The 22,154-nt window shown below is 44.3% G+C and overlaps 1 protein-coding gene across 1 annotated transcript; it reads right to left on the reverse strand.

Moving 5' to 3' along the window:
* Positions 1-5,593: 5,593 nt before the first annotated feature.
* Positions 5,594-22,042, reverse strand: FKBP9 (FKBP prolyl isomerase 9). The gene is made up of 10 exons (XM_048950794.1): positions 21,609-22,042; positions 18,747-18,892; positions 18,140-18,329; positions 17,318-17,463; positions 16,220-16,409; positions 14,072-14,217; positions 12,596-12,782; positions 10,163-10,308; positions 8,463-8,626; positions 5,594-7,070 (listed from the first exon to the last, which is right to left on the reverse strand). The coding sequence occupies exons 1-10, from the start codon at positions 21,860-21,862 to the stop codon at positions 6,888-6,890; spliced, it is 1,752 nt and encodes a 583-aa protein (XP_048806751.1). The 5' UTR covers positions 21,863-22,042; the 3' UTR covers positions 5,594-6,887.
* Between the last annotated feature and the right edge of the window lie 112 nt (positions 22,043-22,154).

Raw genomic sequence — 22,154 nt, forward strand, 5'->3', positions numbered from 1 at the left:
TTGTGCAAGCAGTCACAAGAGAGCCAGACAGTGTGTATTAGAAGCATGCCAACCACGCTGGGACAAGACAGGCTTGCAGGCACTAGGGACAGCAAAGACACTCCTCAGTGTGCAAGGCGTTTGTGTCCTCTTTCCTCTCCTGCTTGGGCATTTCCTCAAGCTACCCTGCACATCCAGGCCCTGAGGCCCCTCCCTCCCCAGCCCATCTGCCCAGGCCAGACAGTAGAGCAGGGTGGTGATAAGCAAAACTTGAAGGAAGGAAAGAAGCAGCCTCCTGCAGCCACCTGCCATCACTGCAATTTCAGGGCAGTGCTGTGCATGAATCCCCCCAGGACACTGATGTGAGGTGCCCGCTCAGTAGTGCCATTGGTCTGCATTGGGCAGCTCTACTCCACCCAGCTCTAAGGGAATGCTGCAGTATTTCCAGGGAAGCTCAGCAGGCAATTTCTTTAACAACCTATATATTGTGTGTAGGCAGCTGCAGGCTTTATACTACCAGAGCTAACACCAAGGCAGGGCAGTTTTTGGTATTTCTTAATTTGAGTAGCTGTTGCTTTGTTGTTTTTGTTTGTTTTTTAAGTGATCATGTTGAATCTTTTGACAGAGCTGCCAAGTAAAAGTCCAAAAGGCAAAGGCCTTCCACAAAGCATTGAGGTGTTTGGATGCACCTCTTACTCAACCAGTCTCCATCTGCTAGGAGCTGACTACCAGGCATTGCTCCGAGTTTACACTGGGGCAGTTTCTTCCATTGACAGGTTACCTTTGGAATGCAGATAATAGTGCAACTTGGGTTGTGTGACAGGCAGCTGATAGCACTGCTCAGCAGCACAAAGAAGTCACAGCACACACACACACCAGTACAGGATCCTTCTGGCACCAGGTGCAACATCTCCCTGGTAATCTGACTGTCAGTTCACAGAATCACAGAACGGCCAGGGTTGGAAGGACCTCAAGGATCACAAATCTCCAACCCCCTGCCACATGTAGGGCCCAATCCAACCTGGCCTTCAGCAGGGAGCAGGTCTGGTCTGTTGGCGTCCTGTTCCTGAGGCAAGATGTCCCACATCCTTGTCCAGATGCCTCAGAACTTCATATGAACACACAGATACTTCCTTCACATCTCTTCCTCAACCTCATCCACCCCACAGGAAGCAAGTCATCACTCCTTCAGAGGGATCATCCAACCCAGCCACAACAGAAAATAAAGCCATAGGGAAAAGCATTAGGCAGTATCTTTAAAAGCAATTATCTCAACAGAGCTCCAACAACATCTTAACCCAAATCTCTCAAATTAGTATGCATCCTGTTAGAGCCTGGGCAGTAGCAGCAGTGCCTGATGATTTGGGGGAAGCACCTGTTGGCTTTCAGTTCCCTATGTAGGCACTGAAAACTCTGCCTTGGCAGAGGATTTTAGATCCATCAGCCATTTCTCAAGCATCATGTGAGCAAAACTTACCCCTTGCCTGCAGGCAGATGGACAGTAAATTGTCATTCACCAAATATTCAGTCCACAGACAAGTGACAATCACTTAAAAGGATTTTTACCCTTCTGCAAGCAAGCAGGTAAGTTAAGCTCTCCAGCAAACCTCCTTCTATCATGAAGCCATCATGAAGTCACACCAGTCTCAGATTCTGTGTTAGGGCACTGAGCCTGCTCAGCTCTTTGCTGGCACATCAGAGCAACTAAGACTAGTTGATGCAGCAAACAATCACCTGGTAGAACCCATTTCCTGGGCAAAAGGTGTCTGCTAGTCAAAGAATTTACTTTTGAAATGCCACACGTACAGCTTTCCAGAAACAAAAACAGTTGCTTACATAAACATCCTGAGCCAGGAGGTGTGCTTTTAAAAACCTACATACCACTGATTATTAATCTCCTCATCTCACAACCTGCTGCCAGCTCTAACTTACTTACATGGTAATTAAAAGAAGGCATTAGATGCATTTTTAAACACACTTCACATTTTCAAAATCCCATTGTTCTGTCCCTGATACATTGGCTGGCAATAAGAGCTGTCAGTTACCTCTCCAAAAACATGACAAACACACCATGTTTACAGCTGACAAAATTAACACAACAGCTATAGGTTAAAACTATCCTCCAGCAAGTCTGCTATTCACTATGTGCCTACCTAAATCAGATTTCTGGCAATGACATCTCACAGCCCTGAGCGTATACTTCACTTGTTAATTTGAAGTGTATGTATATAAGTATATTTACATACACACACACTCACGTATTTCCCATCAAAAACCTAATTCTAAAGTTTAAGGAGTAAGCAGCAACATTAGGTGAATTTAAAACATTTTTTTTGCCCCCTTCCACTCACAATATCTATTCTTTCCATAGCAGATATCCAGGGTCAAGTATTTGGGATTCCTACCTAGCTAAAAATGTTTCCCCAGCCTGATTGGGTGTTGCAGACAACTCTGATGTCCTCTTATTATCAAAAACAAATAGTCCTGAGCTGAGCCCAAGATTTACCCCCAGTGCTACCTAAAGATGCCATTTTTATTTAATCCTAAGGGAAAATCTGAATGCTTATTCACACACACACACAAACGCAACATTTGAGTTCAACAATCGCAAAACTCTGAGTTTTTGAGTATCATAGAATCATAGAATCACCAAGGTTGGAAAAGACCTAAAAGATCATCCAGTCCAACCATTCACCTATTCCCAATAGCTCCCACTAAACCATGTCCCTCAACACAACAGAGTATACTCAGAACTCACAGAGCTACGCAGCAGGAAGCATCTCTTTCACATGAAGGCTGAAGAAATATTTACAAAATACCTGCATTTTTCCAGCTGCCCACTTGCATTCCTTTCTTTTTCCATTAGTGGTGTTACAATCCAGTAGGTGTTTACCAACCTTGACTGCACACCGCCCCTCTCATCAAGAGAGCTGGCTCCTATTAGGGAGCAATAGGAGCAGCTGCTCTGCTCTGGGAGTAGCACCTGGCTCTATTAGAGGAGCTGCAGCAGCCTGGCTTTGGGAGAGCCTCTCATTGACTAAACGAGGATGTTTTCATCCAGTTACTGATGATATTTAAAGAGTTGTTATCCATTTTTTCAAAATAAGCTATCTTAGTGAGGTATGTAAAAAAGTGTCATGTATATTACACAAGAAACAGTAGGCACTGAGAAGACCTTACAGCAGCCTTCCAGTACCTAAAGGAGGCCTTCAGGAAAGCTGGGGAGGGATTTCTTATAAGGGCAGGTATCAACAGGATGAGGGGAAATGGTTTTAAACTGGAAGAAGGTAGATTTAGACCAGATATCAGAAATTCTTTACTGTGAGGGTGGTAAGATATTGGAACAGGTTGCCCAGCGATGCTGTGGATGCCCATTCCCTGGAAGCATTTAAGGCCAGGCTGGATGGGGTGTGAGCAACCTGGTCTAGAGGGAGATGTCCCTGCCTGTAGCAGAAGGGTTGGAACCAGATGATCTTAAAGGCGGTCCCTTCCAACCCTTCCAACAATTCTGTGATTCTATGGTCTACTTTCTTTTCACTTTAAAAATAATCATACATTTTTGAGATAGAAAATATTTGTTTCTTTTTCTAAATCCACCACAGGGCACCCTCTTTGACTGGATGGTGATGTCGAGGGATTCATTTATTGCTGGGGCTGGGATGTGCGATGACTGTGCTCAGCTCTCACAGTCAACACCAGCACATTGTACCCTCTGAGCCCACACTCCTTCCCCCAGGACCTGTTTGGTAACTGGTTGGTTATACACCACCTGCATAATGAGCACTTCTGTTTCTCTGCTGCTATCTCCAAGCTCCCATAGACCTCTCGAGATCTGGAAATACAGTTTCTTTTCCCTGCAGGAAAACAAGCAAACAAACCAGGACTCACATTTGCCCCTCTATGGTAAGGACAGGACATATTGGAACTCCACAAGCCTCAGAGGCTGGGAGGTCAGTGTGGTAGGACCAAGAAAGGTTCCCAGTGCCTTCGGAGGGTCTCTGCACACTGCAAGGAGCACGGGGTGCAGGCATTCAGCTTCAGCACAACCACATCCTCTCAAGATGGGCCTGAGCTTGCCTTTAAGGTTGGAACCTAGAGCTGCTAACAGAAAGGAGGGCAACACGCGGGGTTTATGTGAATCATCAAAAACTTCAGTGTAGTTCAGCTTAATGTGGTCCCACTTGCCTTTGCCTAGGCAAGTAAGTACATCATGTAGACATGATTATTTTGCAGTAAGTTTGCCTGCTTATTCTCTGCTTATCCCCAAAGCTGCATTCTCCTTTCTGAAACGGCAGCCCCAGACTTGGTGGGTGAGGTGCAGGGAGGGGGTATTAACAGCAGCTTCCTCTGGGCAGAAACCATCATTTGGAGAAGTCACAAACCACACTTGTGAAGGCCTAAGAAAGAGTAAAAAGAAGATTTTGCTCCTCGATGTACCCTAGCCCTGGGCAGTGAAGTCAGACCCGTTACGCCATCACAGACCTGTGCTTCTGAAAAATTCCAGCATTGCAGCCTGAGGGATTGCCAAGGGACTGCAGTGCTGCTCTTTGTACTCAGCCTAACCCACAGGACAGCTCTGCACTCCTGGTTTTCTAGGAACTTTCAGATCACCTCGGGGAAGTGACTGCAAGGATCCTCCACGCAGACAGTCCCAGTGACTAAGATTTTTCTCAGATTTTCCATCCTCAGAACACGTCTTATTGAGGTACACAGTGAAGAGATTATGGGGTTATTTCCACATTTTGGGGACTATTTCTGGCAGCACTCAATCAGAACTTGCTTCCAGCTCCCCACGTCGGCTCCATAAATGCACTGAAGTAAATCTGAACAATAGCAGCAAGCAAGCAATCTACTTACAACTAAAATGCAGGGGAAAAACTTTGTGCAATGCTGTTCTGAGAAATCTACTTTTGCAAGATGTTGACACTTCTGAGGAGCCAGCTCAGGTAAAACAAAAATATTTGCATTTCCATTGCCATCTACTGCTAGCTACAGTGTTTATAGCTGAGGTGTAGCTGACATTGGCCCCAAAGCAGACCAGGTTCCCAGCATTTTACTTGCAGTACATGCAATGCTGGACCTACAGAAGTGAAAACATCAAATCCCAGCTGCAAAGCACAGTGGGTTTGCTTTCACTACCCTGAGGAATTAAACACTGCTCCTTCTGTATGTAATCCAGGTTCATCAGCTGAGAGACATCGAGTCCCCAGCCTAGGGAAACATCACCTGCCCAGTGGTCCCAAGTGATGCAAGTATGGGGTGGTTAGCATAGGGAACTCCCTGCAAGGCCAGAGAGTTGATTTAGCTTCTCTTCTGTGAAGTACACAACCAGAATATTTGATTGTGGTTTTAACTGCTTCGAATCAAGTATCTTAATTCAAAGTATTTTTTCCCTGAGATTAGTAGTAAAACTGAACACGTAAGACTGTTGTGTGCACAAGAAGAGTGCTGTGTGAAGGGTATTTGCTTCTGCTCTGTCCCCACCTACCAAAATGCCAGGAAGAAAATGTAATTAACCAACATTTTATTTAACAAAAAGATCAGTCATCCAACATTTAATGATATCAAATGCCAAAAACAGTTCACTGCTTTTTCTTTAACAGCTGTATTAAAAACCAATTTTGCCCAATCAAAACATCAGTTTCTAAAGAGCATCTCTCAGGGAGCTTACAACCCACATGTACAGATGAAGAAAAGCAAGGAAGTAGACACAAAGCATATAATGAAACACAACTCCCTTTCTACGTGTCTTTGACAGTGTTGCACTATACCTATTTGTGCTCTTTACGTGTAATGGAGTGAGGGGGGAAATCATACAGCTTTCCAGAAAAAAAAAAGGCTATTCAGCATATTTTTATATTAAACAGCTACAGCTACATTTAGAGCTTTCACGGGTGATTGTATGAAGAGTTCATCATCTAAACAGCACTCCCAGGGCTCATCTGATATATCGAGGGATACGCCAGAACATTTGCAGGTGTAAACAGGGTCTGTTCCTTGATTCTGTCACTGTCTTTTTGTTTGTTCACCATGCCAGGCTGCTCTGCTGCACCAGCTCCTCGTGGCTCCTGAGCCTAACAATTCCCTAAATAGGAGGCAGAAGCCCAACACAGAATCGATTGTGTCCAGTACTTATGACACTATTTGGAGCCCGTAATACTAATATTTAAAGTCTAACAGAACTATAAATAAAATTGCAACTATAAATGTTTGGGAATCACCCCCTAAAACGGTGAACAGTGTTTGAACAGGCCAGCAAGAAGAGTCAAAGTTATTCAATATAACAGAGGGTTGGCAAACTCATTTCATGAAGCAATAACCCACCCCTCACACGGATACAGGCCTGTTCACTTCACAGCTTAGGACATTTTGCAATGGCACGGTGATCATTGATGTGTTCTGCAATTTGCAAATCAAGAGCTCCCACTGGCAAACATTCCTCTGAGTTTGTTCCGTTACCGGAGAGAGCGCTCATCCCTTCTGAAAGGAAATGGGATCCACTACTGACAATGTTGAGTTATTTTCACGGGGAATATTTTCTGATTTGTTCTCCTGCAGAAATATTTCAGGTACTTTCAGGTCTCAAAGTTCTTTTGAAGGCACTCTGTAAGTGTCTCCCCTCCACACATCCAAGTCACTTTGTATTGATCCACAGACCGCATGCTTCACGACGCCATGTTTGGCAGTACACTCTATCAGGTTACACATCCTCTCGTAAGGCACTTAAGACTGCTTTTTATTTTTACATACACCTAACAGTTCCAACTGAAAAATCTCCTCCTGTATCATCAGTCTGCCCAGCACACACAGGCTGAGCACTAACCTTACAGAAACACACTTGCTTAAACCCCTCCCAGTACACACGTCCTAAGAGTAGGCCAGCCCAGTACCCTTCACTCCTCTTAGCTTTACAGTTCATCGTGTCCCTCTTTGGCCTCTTGGTCCTTCAGCTTGAATTCTTCTGCAGTAACTTTACCATTTCCATCCCGGTCCTGATTGGTGAACATATTTTTGACAATCTTCTCAAAATCAAAACCAGGAGCTAGTTTTCCTTTGCCAGAATCAACCTGAGCTTGAATGTACTCCGAAAACTGTGGGAAAGGAGGAGAAAACAGCTCATTTAGAACAAACACTGACTGATGAGATAAATCTTACAACTTAAATTAGACTAATTAGGAGAGACAGATGAGATTAAATTGCACTATGTGGAGCTCAAGGGGAATTTCTTCAACTTATTCCCACCATCTCTGGATTCAGAAAAAGAAAAGCTATTTCTCATCATTTTGAGTGTTTTGTTTCAGGTTTGTTTTTTCTGAGTGTAGGAAAGATGAGGTGAACAAGAAGTGACTGAGGAGCAGTTCTGTACAGAGAGAGGGTGTCTAATTCTGCATGCTGACACAAGAAGTTTGTCTCGTAAAAGAAGCCTCCATCTGCAGCTTAAAAGATCGAAAGAATGAAACACAAATGAGAGCTGAAATATCAGGATACCATGCATTTTGTTAAAGTAGCTTCAGGCATTATGCCTTGCATTCAATTCCCATAAATTTGATGAAGGGAAGAGTGATGCAAAGGTTGCCAGGTTACAAGGTTAGTTTTCCCTAAAAATTCTTTCCTGACACATGTGATGATGTTACTGAAGGTAGACATCTGGCAGAAGTCATACTGCTGGCTTGCCACGAACAGGAAGCCCGCAGTCAGCTTTGCTGATCACTGATCTCTATGGCACTACTTGCTAAATAAGCTTCAGTGGCAAGAACTTCTTTTGCCATTCATTGACACTTTTTGGACTAAGCGCCCTCTGGTCTCCTTTGCTCCTCCCTCCCTCCTTGCCAGTGACCAGGAGGACATGACAGGGAAGACCAGAGAATTCAAAACAAACAAATGAAATTCCTCAGTGAAGAGAAAACACAGAAGAAAACCTCGCAGAGATTTATAGGATCAGAAGTGGCACGGCAAAGAGAAGGGACTTGCCACTCAGTGGCATTCTCACACCGCAGATTTGAAGAGCAAGTGAGGGGAAGGACTCGTTCATTGCACAGCACACCATTCACCTAGGGAGGTTCCAGAAGCATTGGACAGTTCCTGCATGCACTACTGCAAGCTCATCTTTGTCTCAAGATTTCACCAAAAACCTTCAGTGAGCAGACACTGTCAAGGTTGATATAGTGAAGGATCATTGAATACTAGCCTTGCCTTTTATGCCCTTTCCCTACAGATCTGATGTTGACTGCAGGAGACAACAGTAGAACAGAGTCTTAAGTAGTATGGCCATTCCTGTTTGGTTTTTTTCCCCTCACTTCCCTCTCTAGAGCTAAATAACTGTATTTAAACAGACACACTGGCTTCCTGTTAACTTGAAAACACCCGAGATACGAAAAAAGACAAGCAAAGTGATGCAAAGAGCCCATTCTATGATATCTGAGCACCTTGGTGATGGCATCAGGAAAAAAACCATAGGAAGGATTTTCACTGCCTTAGCTTACCTCTTCCAAAAGAACCTCTCCATCGTGATTCTGGTCTATTTCTTCAAAAAGATTGGGAGAGACTTCACCGTTCCATACAAACATGTATCCTTCAGGCAAGCCAGACACCAGCTCCAGCAGTTCAATGTCAAAAACTAACACAGCACTGCCAGGCACTTCTCCTTCTGTCCCAACGAAAGGCAAAGAGAGGTATTTATACTCTTCAGAGTAAGTGAGGACATTTGCTTTTAATACAGAACTATATTTCTCTTCCATCTCCAATGGGTTCTTTTCTATTGGGATCCCCAAGCCCTGGGATTCCAAGCCCACCAAACCTTCCTGCTCCCTTCAGCAGAGGTGAATGTAACATAAAGGAAGAAATCAGAATAAAACTGCATCCACCTTTTTTTTTTAAATTAGAAAGTAAAAATTGTGGGAATTAATTTATCTACACAATATACTGTGTGTCAAAGTGTCAGTGACACAAATACATACACGTGTTGTACCAGCTAGCTATACTGCCTCAATCAAACTACAGAAGGAGCTTAATTTATCCTTGAAGAAGTAAAACAGAGGTCATCTCTAACTTTTATTCAGCAGCAACAAGAAGCTCTTTAGATTTGTGGGCATAAATCAGAACACTGACCATCATGTAATGTAATGTTTCAAACCATGGATATCAAATACAGTTAGTGTGATGCCAAATACCTACCACTAGTATATTCATAAGGGGTTTTTAAATATAATATTAAATATAAATAGCAGGGTTTTTTTTCCATTGTATAAGTTATTTTTCAATGTATTATATATAAGTCTTATGGAATGGTATAAAATGTCATATATTTCTAATACTCATATTTCTTCATAATTCTTATGGAAACCAGGTACAAGTATAAAAGCCTTTTTATCACTTATCACAAATTAATTCTCCATTAAGCCTGACGTTTGATGCCTGGCAGTTTTTATAAAATACAAACTGTTCTGGAGACATTCAAGGAGCATAGCTACTTACACAGCTGTTTCCACATTAAACCAGAGCTTTTTGCTCTTGGAAATCTCCTGGTAAGATTCCTTTCCCTCAGTTCTTTAACTATCAAAGTTCTTATCATTTCTATATTGATAATATTGTTCTTTCTATTGTTGTCCTTGTCATTAAAAAACTGATAAGCCTCAGTGCTCTAAAACATGGATTTTCCAAGGTGCCTTGTTTTCTTGCTGGGGTTTCAACAGTTGTGGTCGTAAATTGCTGCACATTTTACACTCAGATTACGTGGTTTCTGAATTTTGACTTTTCTTTGAATTTTCTAACACACAAGTGCTAAATTCAGTTGTCTTTACAGCACAGTGAGCACCCATTCCCTATCAGTGAGAACTCTGTTTACATCCCTCTGCAACACCAGAGTGCCTGGAGCTTTCCATTTTGACAAAGCAACATGACTGGAGCACGTGTTAACCTTTGTACTGGGATACTCTCTGCAGTGGCCACAGCAATAACATGACTTAAATGCAACACAGGCAGTACGTTCCTTTCAACAGGGAATGGGGGCAGTGCCTCAAATAATGCAATGAAAACAAACTCTAAGAAATCATGTTCAAGCAGCTTAGAGAGACTCACCTTATATCCTAACACTTAGCAAGTAACAAAACCTGCAGACATGCTCCAGAGGTCCTAAGTGGCCATGCAATAGGTCGTGGCCATGCAATAGGTCTCCCTCACTTACCCACTCCATCTTCTCCATAACCAAGATGAGGTGGTATAACCACCGTCCGTCGCTCTCCGACACACATATCCTGCAGGCCCATGTCCATCCCTATCACCACCTGTCCAGATCCCAGAACTATGTTGTAGGTCTTGCCAAGACTGTGTCTGGAGCAAGGGGAGCAGGAAAAGAACCACAAAAGAAAAAAATAAATAAATCAACATACTGTAGAGAATTTCTATTATCCAGAACTACCATGTAAGTAGCGGTTTCTAATTAGTGTTTTCTCTTTGGCAAGAATTAATTTCATGCCCAATGCTCTGTTCTACCAAGCAGTTACCTGAAGTTCTTCTCAAGGCAACATCAAACAGAAGTGTCCCAGTTGAGAAGCCATCTGGTATTAAAATTCTAGGTTTCGTGAAAGAAATCCCATTAGAATGATTCATCCTGCCAATTAAACCCCCAAAGTAGTTTATTTCTAAGCAAGATGTTCTGCCTCTCAAATCTTTTCAACAAACAACGTTGGCTTTTTTAGCACATCTAAAAACTCCAGATGTAAATTTGTCCCAGAACTACAAGCCTACGAGGACTGGGATACATTCACAAGCATCAGCCATTACATTAATATTAATCACTCACCATAACAAGTGAATTACCAAGGCAGCTGGAAAGCATAAGAGTACTACTGCTATTTAACATTATCACTTGTTGAATTAGGCTTTGTTGCTCTAGTTTATTCCTGAAATTAGAAATGACCAAGAGATAAGAGATAAGCATATGTTGTAACTCTAAAAATAAGAGTGTCCTGTGTCAAGACTTCTTACATAGTATGCACCACATCAGCAGGATCCTTTATTCTGTCAGTCTCTGTCCTCGGCTGTTTGGCTTGACTTTACCATTGCAGGACACATTTTGTTTTTTGTTTTTTTTAGAACGGAGCATTATTTGCAAAGAAAAGAATTCAATGGATTGCAGGCCCATCTTACATTTAGAATTGTGAGATACACAATCTTTGATGCCCTGTGAACTGCTTTGAATAAGACAGTCTCACTTGGCTCCTGCCACAAAATGAGAATTGTGCATTTCTACCACATAAAAGGTGTTTTGTATGCATGGTGTTACTTCCATACATACCTGACCACAGCATAATATCATGTGCTTCAACGTAAGTCAGCTTTTCAGCTCTGCAAGCTATTGTGTGAACTGTGAAAACTATGCACTGGCTTCCTATAATAATTATAACCTGTTTAAAAATAGCTTTTTCCAACTTCCCTGCCAAAAATAAAATATTATTTAGATGACTAATGCTATCCAAAAAACAACAGAAACAAGCTAGCAAAAGTATTGAAGCTGCAGCTAAACAGTGTTGCGAGCTTACTTTAGTTGTATATGAGAGACTGGAGCACTCTGCTACCCTCATAAACCTACTGTCAACAGGAAGAGAAACACTATAATCACAGCAATGACCTGATGAGAATTTCTCCACGCCGCCACTTATTGCAACAGTACAGTTGCACTAAGGAAAACCAGCCCCCATCCGTGGTACAGATATGATGATGACTACTTACTGTACAACACCCTGAAGCTAGCTTTAACAGGATCGCACAGAGTGCCTCTACCAGACCTCTCTCAGGAGCACTGAGCCAACAGAGTGCAAACTCTACCAGGAAACTGGTTTGCTCACACACATAGCCCTGTGCCACTGCGGTACAACGGGCCCAGATTCCTGAATTTGCCATCTGTCATGCAGCCAACTCGTTTCATCACTCTGCCTGTAGTGTTTATGTTCTTTCCAGCACATTCCTACGCCCTCTTTCTTCCTGGTTCTCTCACTATGATAGACTGCCTTCCTTCTCCAATACTTCTTAGGCAGGCAGACATAAAAATACAAACTGTGTAATAGCTTCTCAGGCTATTCCAGACAAGGGTCCAGAGGAGAGCCACGAAGATGATCAGGGGACTGGAGCACCTCCCCTGCAAAGACAGGCTGAGGGAGCTGGGCTTGTTCAGCCCGGAGAGAAGAAGGCTGCAGGGTGACCTCATTGCAGCCTTTCAATACCTAAAGGGAGCCTACAGAGGGGAGGGGAATCAACTCTTTAAAAGAGTAGATAACTGCAGGACAAGGGGAAATGGTTTTAAGCTGAGGGAGGAAAGATTTAGGTTGGATATCAGGGGGAAATTCTTTACAGAGAGTGGTGAGGTGCTGGAACAGCTGCCCAGAGAGGCTGTGGATGCCCCATCCATCCCTGGAGGTGTTCAAGGCCAGGTTGGATGGGGCCCTGGGCAGCCTGGTCTGGTATTAAATGGGGAGGTTGGTGGCCCTGCCTGTGGCAGGGGGTTGGAGATTCATGATCCTTGAAGTCCCTTCCAACCCTGGCCATTTTGTGATTCTGTGATATTCACTCTGCCTTCACTGCTGCCACAGCCATTTTCTTTAATGGGTAACATACTTACGTCGAGACCAGCAGAGTGCCATCCAGGAGTGAAGCATTGTAGTGATACTTCAGGTAATCTCCCTTCTTACTCAGGAGGCTGCAGTTGGAAGGTTTGTAGTTAACAGTAATGCTGACTGAATCAGAGGGGTTGTGGAAGTCAGCCACATGAATGTCAAAGACCAGCACCGCAGATCCAGGAATCTTTCCTAGATAAGAAGCAAATTAGGCAAGTAGTAAGAATAGAAATGGTACCCAAAAAGTCATATGATGACCAGGTTCTGTACCCAGTAGAAATAATAATTCCCTCTACGTCCACTACTGAGTCACTTTGCTCTTCTTGTTCAGAATTAAAGGATTACAGCTCCTCTACAAGCAACAGATGCAAGTTTCATCCAATGTAGGAAAGTGAACCAGTAGAAAAGCATTGAGTTTGCACTCAGTTCCATGATGAAGGAAAAAATACTCATTATTCCAAATTGGAAAACCACTCAGAAATGAAGCAGTAAGCATGTATTTTCCTCTGACCCCCCTAAATGAAACTGCTATTTGTTTCACACATCAACTCATTATTGATCATCAGAACTCTCCTAGGATTTCTCATGCTTCAAGGAATGCCATTGTGTCTTAAAGGTTACATTTTCCTAATATGTGCTGATAGCAAGCAACTTCTTCTCCCCTGTGCAGAATAATGATAATTGCATTACCAGCAGTGCCCAGCACATCCAGAGCCAGCAATGAGTTTTGTTGGTAAGGAACCTCATTCCCAAATCAAGAGCCCAGAATTTGTATTCACAGAACACAGGCTTCTCTTCTAAGTCAGTTTTTTTCCAAATATCAACCCTGGAGGTAGCTTTTAAAATACCAGCCACAGAACTGTGATTGGCTAGAAGGATTATCATATTCAACCTCTCACAGCAATCCTTTCAGTACCAGTAAATCCTCCCAAAGGAATTTTAATTGTATGTTATACATACACAGATACTTTGCTGTTACATGCATCCGTTTACAGAGGCGGCTTAGGAGTCCACAAAACCTGTGGCTGTGGAAGGAATGGGGAAGAAAACTTAACACAGTTAATTCCTTTAGCACACAGCACTTGTTAAGACACACAGGAAGGAATCAGTGCTGCAGAGTTCCTGGCACCCAAGTACCAGTCTGTCTGAAACACTGATTATCCAAATGATTTCAGGTCACCAAGTACCAATCTGCCTGAAGCATTAATTATCCAAATGATTCCAGGTCACCAATTACATGAGAGATTGTCCTGCATTCCTATTGTCCTGCCTATTGGGTAATTAAAATAATTTTGCACGTTCTGGGTGTTATCCTGTCAGTTGCATGCCCACAAAATTAACAGATTAATTTATAAGCCTTTTGTATGCCAGAAAGTTGGAAAAAAAAAAATACTTCATATAGCTTAACTACAAACAACTGCACAGAACAACAAAGGAAACATCATTAATTATGGAAGTCTTGAATGAAAAGTCAATCTTACCTCTTCCTTCTTCTCCATATCCAAGGTGAGGAGGGATTATTATTCTTCTCCTTTCACCAGTGCATACACCTAGCAAACCTTCATCCATCCCAGCAATCACATAGCCCTTCCCCACATAGGTGTCATATGTACGATTTCGTGAGTAGCTGTGGAAAAGTTATTTGCTTTTTTAGCACTGGCAGGTGCTCAAGAGAGTACAGAATCTTGCAACACAGTTCTTAAACTAGTTAGGTCAAACACGTGGTCATTAACCATCACCAGAGAGACACAGTGCAATCACCATGAATGCAGGCCACCAAGTTTCACGAGTCAGTGATGCATACGTGCCATTCAATAGCCACCACTGGGACCCTGGCTTGTTTGCAAATGCATCCCTTACTATATGCTGAAAAACATCTCACCTTTGTCTATACTTTATTACAAATTATGTTTGTTGAGTTTAAATTGCTGGAAAAAAAATATATATCAGTTTTCTCCTTTAAATTTTCCCATGCTCTAACCCTATTCTCGTCAGTGCTTAGCAAGATATATTGCAGGTGCATTTTGTCTCAGTTTGCAACCACAGCTATGCTGCTGAACTGCTACAGGCAGGAGGCAGAATAAATGAGTTCTCCTGGGATGCACAGCGTTAAAATGAGTCATGACAACAAAAAGTATCGACACTATCCTTCCCTTCTTAACTATCTCAATCGCTGAAGCACTGGTTTATGAATATGCTTCTGCACCTAAGCTAAGAGTGAAACAAGCCTGCAACAACAAGTGATTGTTTACCAGAAGGATGTGTCTGTCTTCTGCCTTTCTTTGAGCCATGTTACATGAAGGCACAACACAAAGAAGGGAAGGCAGAAAGGTTTTAATTCATCTTTACGAGGAACTCTGGGACAGAAGGAGACCAATATACAACCTTAGTTAATTTGGGGGCTTGCTGAACTGCTCTAAGTCCAGACTGCCTTGGCTGAGCTTCCCAGGTACTTTCTGCAGCTGAATATTGCAGAGAAAGAAATGAATGAAAAGATTATTATTGATCTTGACCCCAGCCATTAGCTGTGCTTTTGGAATGCTCCCTGTACTAGTGACTTTTTTTTTTTCCTGGCTGACTCCAAGGCTTTCACTATTGCTGTACTATATTGCTAACCATACTATTATGTACTAGATTATACATATATTATATATACTATACTATTGCTAACTATAGCTGCTCTATTTCTTCCTAGGCTTGTCAGACATGGCCTTTCTTGTAAATTCTGCAGGAAGCCAGGATATGACACTTTAATAAAGATTGTAACAATTATCAGCTCTTTGGAATGATATACAGGCAGCTGCCTACAAAGCATTTATTACTAATTATTGACAAACCCCCCAGTAAACATATTACAGCTATTTTAAACAATTGTTTAATTACTACAGAAAAGGCAGTACCCATTTACTTCTGGAAAATTAAAAAAAGAGAGATATTCTGGCCAGATGCACTGTGGATAACCTAGAAGTTCTCAACTTGCACGTTTTTGTAAGGTGCTCTGAAAGGTGGAGAAGGAAAGTAATGTACTGCTCATTAAAAGAAAAAAAATAATGTCTCAGTAAGTTACAAGGGTATTATTCATCATATAATTCTGCACAAGGTGTGGATGATGTACCCAGAGCACTTTGAATATGAAGTGACAGTGAACCTTCTTTATCAAGTAACTGTGTTGATGAATTTTGTCTTGAAAGGCACCAGCCTTCAAAATGTAGACAGCTTTCAAGTAGATAAGGAAGGTTTCAACCTCCAACTAGGCACGAGATCACTGACCCACAATTCTCAGGACATAAAAAGTAAAATAGGAACAATATTTACTTTCTCTCTCTTTAGTAGAGTTACCTACTTGGCATATAAGCTCAGTGGAGCAAAAATTATTCAAGCACACATGTCTGAAGCATGTAGAGCTTTATCAGATGGATGGCAACCCCTAGATGGCGTCTCTGATAGTGCCCAGATACAAAATAGCCCTCTGTCTTCTGAGTTTGATAAGAGCTGGGTGTTTTTTTTAATGCAAGAAGACTCCAACTCCATTCAAAATTTCCAAAAAGGAAGGACTGGTAAGCATATTATGGACAAGACAGACAAACCAAGTTGGAAATGGATTCTGTGGTGCTCAAGGGTTTGGGTACCTGGAATCAAACAAGGTGCCATCCAAAAGCGTGCCGTTGTAATGGTATCGGATGAAGTCTCCTGCTTGGGTTCTTCGCTCGCAAGATTCCGGCACAAGCTGGTTCTCAATAGTAATACCATCTTTAGGGTTGTGGAGATCTAGCAAAGCCACGTCAAAGACAAGAGAAGCTTGGCCAGGGATCTCCTTACCTGAGAACGACAGCAGAAAGCTGGTAAGACAGAGTCTGTGCTCTACAGGGAGCTTAAGCATTCTTGATGAAGAAAAATACTGCCAAATCAGGCACTTCACCTCCCAAAATAAACCAGCATAATCTGCTTCAAGTCAGTCATTCTGTGTGTGGGTTTGTCACTTGATTTCCCATTCCGTTATTTTCCTCTGTTCCTATAGTGATGGCACTGCCTCACCAAAAACAAGGCTCTTTGGTAATGCTCACCTTAGTCACTGTATGCCACCAAGTCCATCTGAGTTCCATGTTCTAACCTACCACTATTTCCAACACACTTTATGAATAAAGTGCCTAAAATATCCATCAACATACAGATGTGGTACATCTGCTCTTCCTCTCCTGTTAACACCAAAACAGGAGACTACACAATGGAAGCTGAAGATGGATAAATTGACTCTCTCAGTAAAAAAATACCACTTCACCAACACACAAATTATAACGTGGATTGCTTTGTCTGACAATCAGTGAGCTCAAGATCTTGTCAAGATTTCCTAACGCAGCCTGTGTATTTCTGTTTTCTGCTCCCAGTGGCAGCCTTTGGAAGAGTTATGCAGTCACCTGACTTTTTGGAGCCATTATCAACTACAAGTGATATTCTCTAAATGAAATTAGATTTCAGTATATAAAGATTACAGTTTGTACCAACAATATGTTAACTAAGCAACATACTGCTCATGTTAAAAAAAATCTTGTCTTTTATAATCAGTTACATCCCATACATGACACATTTTTATCCCTCCTTCCATCACTTTGTTCCCTTTGTCTGAAATTAGCAGTCACGTTGACCATGAATTTAAAATACTCAAAGCTCAATTTTGTTTTAGAATATAGATGGCTCAGATTAAAAATAATAATAAGGAACAACTTTACCATCTCCTTCTTCTCCATATGCCAGGAAAGGTGGAATTGTGATAATGCGCTTCTCCCCGACGCACATCCCCAAGAGACCCTGATCCATTCCAGGAATCAGCCATCCAATGCCCACATAGGTATCGTAAGTTCTCATCCGATTATGGCTAAAAATATAAACAAACCAAAAAAAAGCCAACAAACAATTCAGGAACAACATTAATCCCCAGCAGCCAACCACTAAGCATGATATATGTCACCATTTGCTGCTCGTTATTAACATTGCTCATCAACTGACCAACGTCTCGCTGCCTAGCATTTTCCAGAACTTAGCTATCTCAGAAACCTAGCAGAGGTTTTGAAAACTTATTTACAAATAGAATGGCAGCTGTTATTAAAGCATCACTTTCCACACGACTTTAACAAAGGACACATGCTGCACATTTAAAATCTCAATAAAAAAGTGTTAATAGCTCAATTTCTTTTAAACCTCCACCTGCTTAACTTATAAAGCTCGTATGTAACATGAAGAGCTATCCTGTATTAGTGATAAAGCTATGAGCTGACTGCAGCAGACAGTAATACAGATACGGGCTGTTAATACCTGTGCAGAAATTCTACAGCTGTTTGTTTTATTGGTCTGAGTCAGTTCTGCTGTCCCATAGTGCCTGAATAAATTATTTTTACACGATGCTGGCTTTAATTTCTTGGGAAAACTGCCTGTGTTTCTGGTCAGATAGCACTAACTACTCTACCAACAGAATGGGGGAGAAGAGGATGGTTTCACATGACTAATTCAGACGCCTGCTAAAATACACAAGCACACACAGCCCAGCTGCACACCTGGAATCAAAGAGAGTCCCATCTAAGAAGGTCCCATTGTAATGGTATCGTACAAAGTCGGACACCTGGACCCTCCGAGTGCACTTCTCAGGTTTGAAGTAAGTCTCAACCTGCACTTCATCTTCAGGATTCCAAAGATCTATCAGAAGCACATCAAAATGGAGCACGGCATTGGGGGGGATCACACCAGCTGCAAAAAGCAGAACAACACAATGGAGTTTATGTCCTGTTTTCTAAAGGGCAGCAATGTAAAGGGAATCAATCTGCACATTCCCTAAACAATCCGTAGTGCACAACTTCTTCATCTGTGGGTTTGTATCCCTCTGTTCCTTAACAGTTCTGCAGCTGCACGGGGGAGGAGGATCTGACAGCATGAACTGCTATCAACTACATCCATCTGTCCTAGTGACCTTGATCTAAGCCTGTGAGTCTGCAAGCAAAGCTGCTTTTGTCACTGGCAAGACCTGGTGCAGATTGACAATGACAAAACACAAGAAAGCATCTGACAAAAAAAGCAGATGCAAATAAACAGCTATCTCTAGCTAGCATGGCTACAGCCTGAAAGTCCCCTGCAGTCCCAGCTCCCCCTTCAGCACACTGTACTTACACACGCCTTCGCTTCCATAGGCGAGCCTGGGGGGAATTTTCACGAAGCGCCGTTCGTTGACACACATGCCAACCAGGGCCTTGTCCATCCCAGCAATAAGCTGCCCTTTTCCCACAAACACGTTAAAAGTGGATCCCCTGTCATAGCTGCAAAGGGAAAAGCAGGGAGAAAAGGTTAGCGGTTCCTTTACTGACATTCCTGCTGGTTTTTCAGAGCTTATCTGTACCTCGTCCCCTCTTTGACTGTTAGCCCAAGTTTATTGAGAGGCAGCTGCTAAAGGAACAATCAATTCCAGGTGTTTCTGAAACTCCAACCCATCCTTTCCTCTGCTGGCTGCTCGCCACCCAGCTGACACACATCCTAATGCTGTGCCACGGACACAGCAGGCACTCAAAACCCACACCTACCAACGATTAATTTACGCACCAGTGCTAGGAGCAGCACTGAAAAATTCAGGACAAAAGAGAAAATTAAATGCTGCTGCAGGATGTGAAAGGATGGCTGCTCTCACAACAGGATCTTAACATGTCAATGCTGGTAATCAACGTTAAACACCACACAAGACTGACAAGCTTTGCAATGTGAGACGCTGTGCTTGGTGGCTGCTAGAGCAGAGAAAAGGGAAGAAGGGGCCTTTGAGTCCTAACTGTGAGGTTTGCCCATCGATTATTTTCTCCACCACACACCCAGCTCTCATTTCACTTAGATTTGAATAAATAGCAAAAACCACAGCTGTGCCTTGAACAGCAAGTCAGCCAGATTGAAAATCAGTTGATCTGATTAAGAGATCGTCCACTGCAAAAAGAAACATTCAACAGGTGAAAGAAGTTGTTCTGAAATGTTGAAGAAAGCCTTCCCCGCAGTCCTGAAAGCAGAGTGTTAGCACAGCACAGCATCATCACCAGCTTTGTCAGTCCTGCTGCTGCCCTAGGCCCCCACGCCATCCTGTTCTGCTGGACCCAGCTTACCGCCGCTATTCATCTTTAAAGGGAAGTATAAACCTGTGTCAGAAAGTTTTCAAAAGCCTCATGCCTGTTTCTAAGCTTCCACTGCTTTCACCTTTTCAAATTCCTTTCACAATTTAAAGGATTTTTTTTTTTTTTTTTTTTTTTTTCAGATAGAAAGGAACGTGGAGAAGAAAAAGGCCTCTGTTCTGCTGCAGTGCTGGTGGGCAGCCAGCGCTGCGACGGTGAGGGGGAAATGATGTCAAACCCTCCTTGGAGGATGCGAGTGTCACTCACACAACACACCGAGCTCTCTCAACAGGCCCGGGCCCAGCAGCCCCTCGGATGTTTCATGGGAGCTCTCTGCTTCCTGGCAAGCACTTCCCTGAAAACAGAGAGCCCTCTATAGGCAGCACTCGCTTTCTCTTGCTCAGATATTCTCGCTGGCTCGCAAGGACGGAAAGTATTTAAATAAGCTCCCGATAAAGCGGGGCATTGAGTTTGGGATGAACTTCAAAATGTTTTTTATTGTTTTTCTGTGGGTTTTTCTTTTATTATTCTTGCCAAAAATAAACCTGCAATTAAGAAACCACTGGTGCTGAGCTGGAGCTGAATAAAGCAGGGAGTAGAGCATACAGCTCTGCATAACTGACCTGGCAGACCCTTTACAGCTCAGCAATATCGGGTTCTATCAGCAGAACTCACCACACTAACAGCAGATGCATAGAGAACTAAATTCTAGCTTAAAAACCCAGATCGCTTTGTGGCTGTGGAAACAAGAATGAATAAAGAAGTGTATCAGTTAGTTATGTGAAACAGCTGTCACTGGAAGAGCTGGGAGTAGTGTGTTGGCAAGAGGAGCAGCATTACAGTTTGGGAGCATCTGCACAGAGCAGGAAGCTTAAGGCCATTTTCAACAACTGAAGAAGAATCCGAATAAACCTTTCCTTATTTCAACACCTGAGGGACTTTGGTGAGGCTGCCACTGTCACCAGCTATCAGCACTGCCATTTAGAGGGCCCGAGGGGACAGACAACCCACAGCTCTGTCCTACCCCACACAACTCACACCCACACCACCATGAACACAGAACGAAGTCCAGCCAACACTTCTGTGCTCCACAAGCACACGCTCAGCCGCGGGGCCCAGGTGCACAGCGTGGTGCAGAGCTCTGCAGGCACAGCTCGGCACAAGACCGATGGACGTCTGTGGGTACAGCAGGAACGCATCTCTGAACACGTGGCTGCTTCCCACAACGGCATGCATTTTCAAGTGAGCGGGGAGCACGTCGCCCTCATGCAGAGCCATCCTGAAATGCACTGGGAAACCCCCACGACCGAACTCTGCAGGACGATGATTTCCCTGGGGCACGGGAAGATCAGCGAGATTATAGCGAGATTATAGAGAAGAAAGCAGGCAGCGAGCAGCGCTGCTGTTCCTCTCGGTCTCCTGATCCCACTGTTTAGGTTTCCTGATCCCAAAACAACACGAGGAAGGCGTTTTGCTGGAGACAGTCCACGTTGACTCAAGGATAATATACACAAACGTTTCAGAGCGAGCACTGCTGTTGCGTTGCTGTTAGCGACGACTCTGAAAGCTTTGCGTTCTGGTAGGGCTAAGTCTCAACAAGACAGAGGAAAGGCACGGACGGAAGCGGGCAGGAAATCCCTGGTCTCTGTGACGGGACGCCGCTGCCCACCAGGACATCCTGACGGTCCCGGAGCCCCCGGGGTAGCAGTGTGAACGCAGCGGAGCGTTCCGATCGCCCCAAAGGGGGCCCGACGGCCGCAGCGACGCCCCCTCACCACACCGCAGCCCTCCAGCCTTCCTTCCCCACGCCGGACACCCCCCCGACCTCCTCCCCGCGCCCCCCAGACGGCTCCCTGCCTCCATCCTGCCGCCGGAGCCGCGCGCCGACCTGGAGTCGAACCGGGTGCCGTCGGGGAAGGAGCCGAGGTAGTGGTAGCGCACGAAATCTCCGCGCCGCACGGCCCGCGGGCAGCGCTCGGGCACGAAGCGCCGTTCGACGTGGACGTCGGCGCCGTCCCAGGGCGGCTCCGCGGCGGGCACCGGCGGCGCCTGGCAGGCCGCCCAGCTCACCAGCATCGCCGGCAGCAGCAGCAGCGCGCCGCAGCCCGCTCCCCGCCGAGGCACGGCCGCCGGCCCCGCCATGGAGGGAGGCGAGGGAAGGCTGCCGGCCGCGCCCGCCCCGCTCCGCTCCTCCTCCGGCAGCGGCAGAACTTGCAAACGTGGATGCGGCGCCTCCGGCCCCTTTCCCCCACAATGCTCCCACCCGGGGCGGGGCGCGGCCCCCGCCTTGGGGACGGGGGGTGCGGCGCGGTGCCCCCGGCGCGACGTGGCGCCGCGCGGGTCCGGCCCGCCCCGCCCCGCCCCGCCGCTCCGTGTCGCGGCGAGGAGAGGGGACCGCGGCCGGGACTCGCCTGGCACCGCGATCTGGCGTGAC

This window comes from Lagopus muta, chromosome 7, assembly GCF_023343835.1.
Source record: "Lagopus muta isolate bLagMut1 chromosome 7, bLagMut1 primary, whole genome shotgun sequence".
In the NCBI taxonomy this organism is placed as follows: domain Eukaryota; kingdom Metazoa; phylum Chordata; class Aves; order Galliformes; family Phasianidae; genus Lagopus; species Lagopus muta.

Coding starts and splice junctions, on each gene's coding strand:
- FKBP9 (XM_048950794.1), bottom strand. CDS start 21,862: ATGGCGGGGCCGGCGGCCGTGCCTCGGCGGGGAGCGGGCTGCGGCGCG. Junction 18,330..18,746: donor CTATGGAAGCGAAGGCGTGT/GTAAGTACAGTG, acceptor TGCTTTTTGCAG/CTGGTGTGATCCCCCCCAAT. Junction 12,783..14,071: donor ATATGGAGAAGAAGGAAGAG/GTAAGATTGACT, acceptor CTTCTTATCTAG/GAAAGATTCCTGGATCTGCG.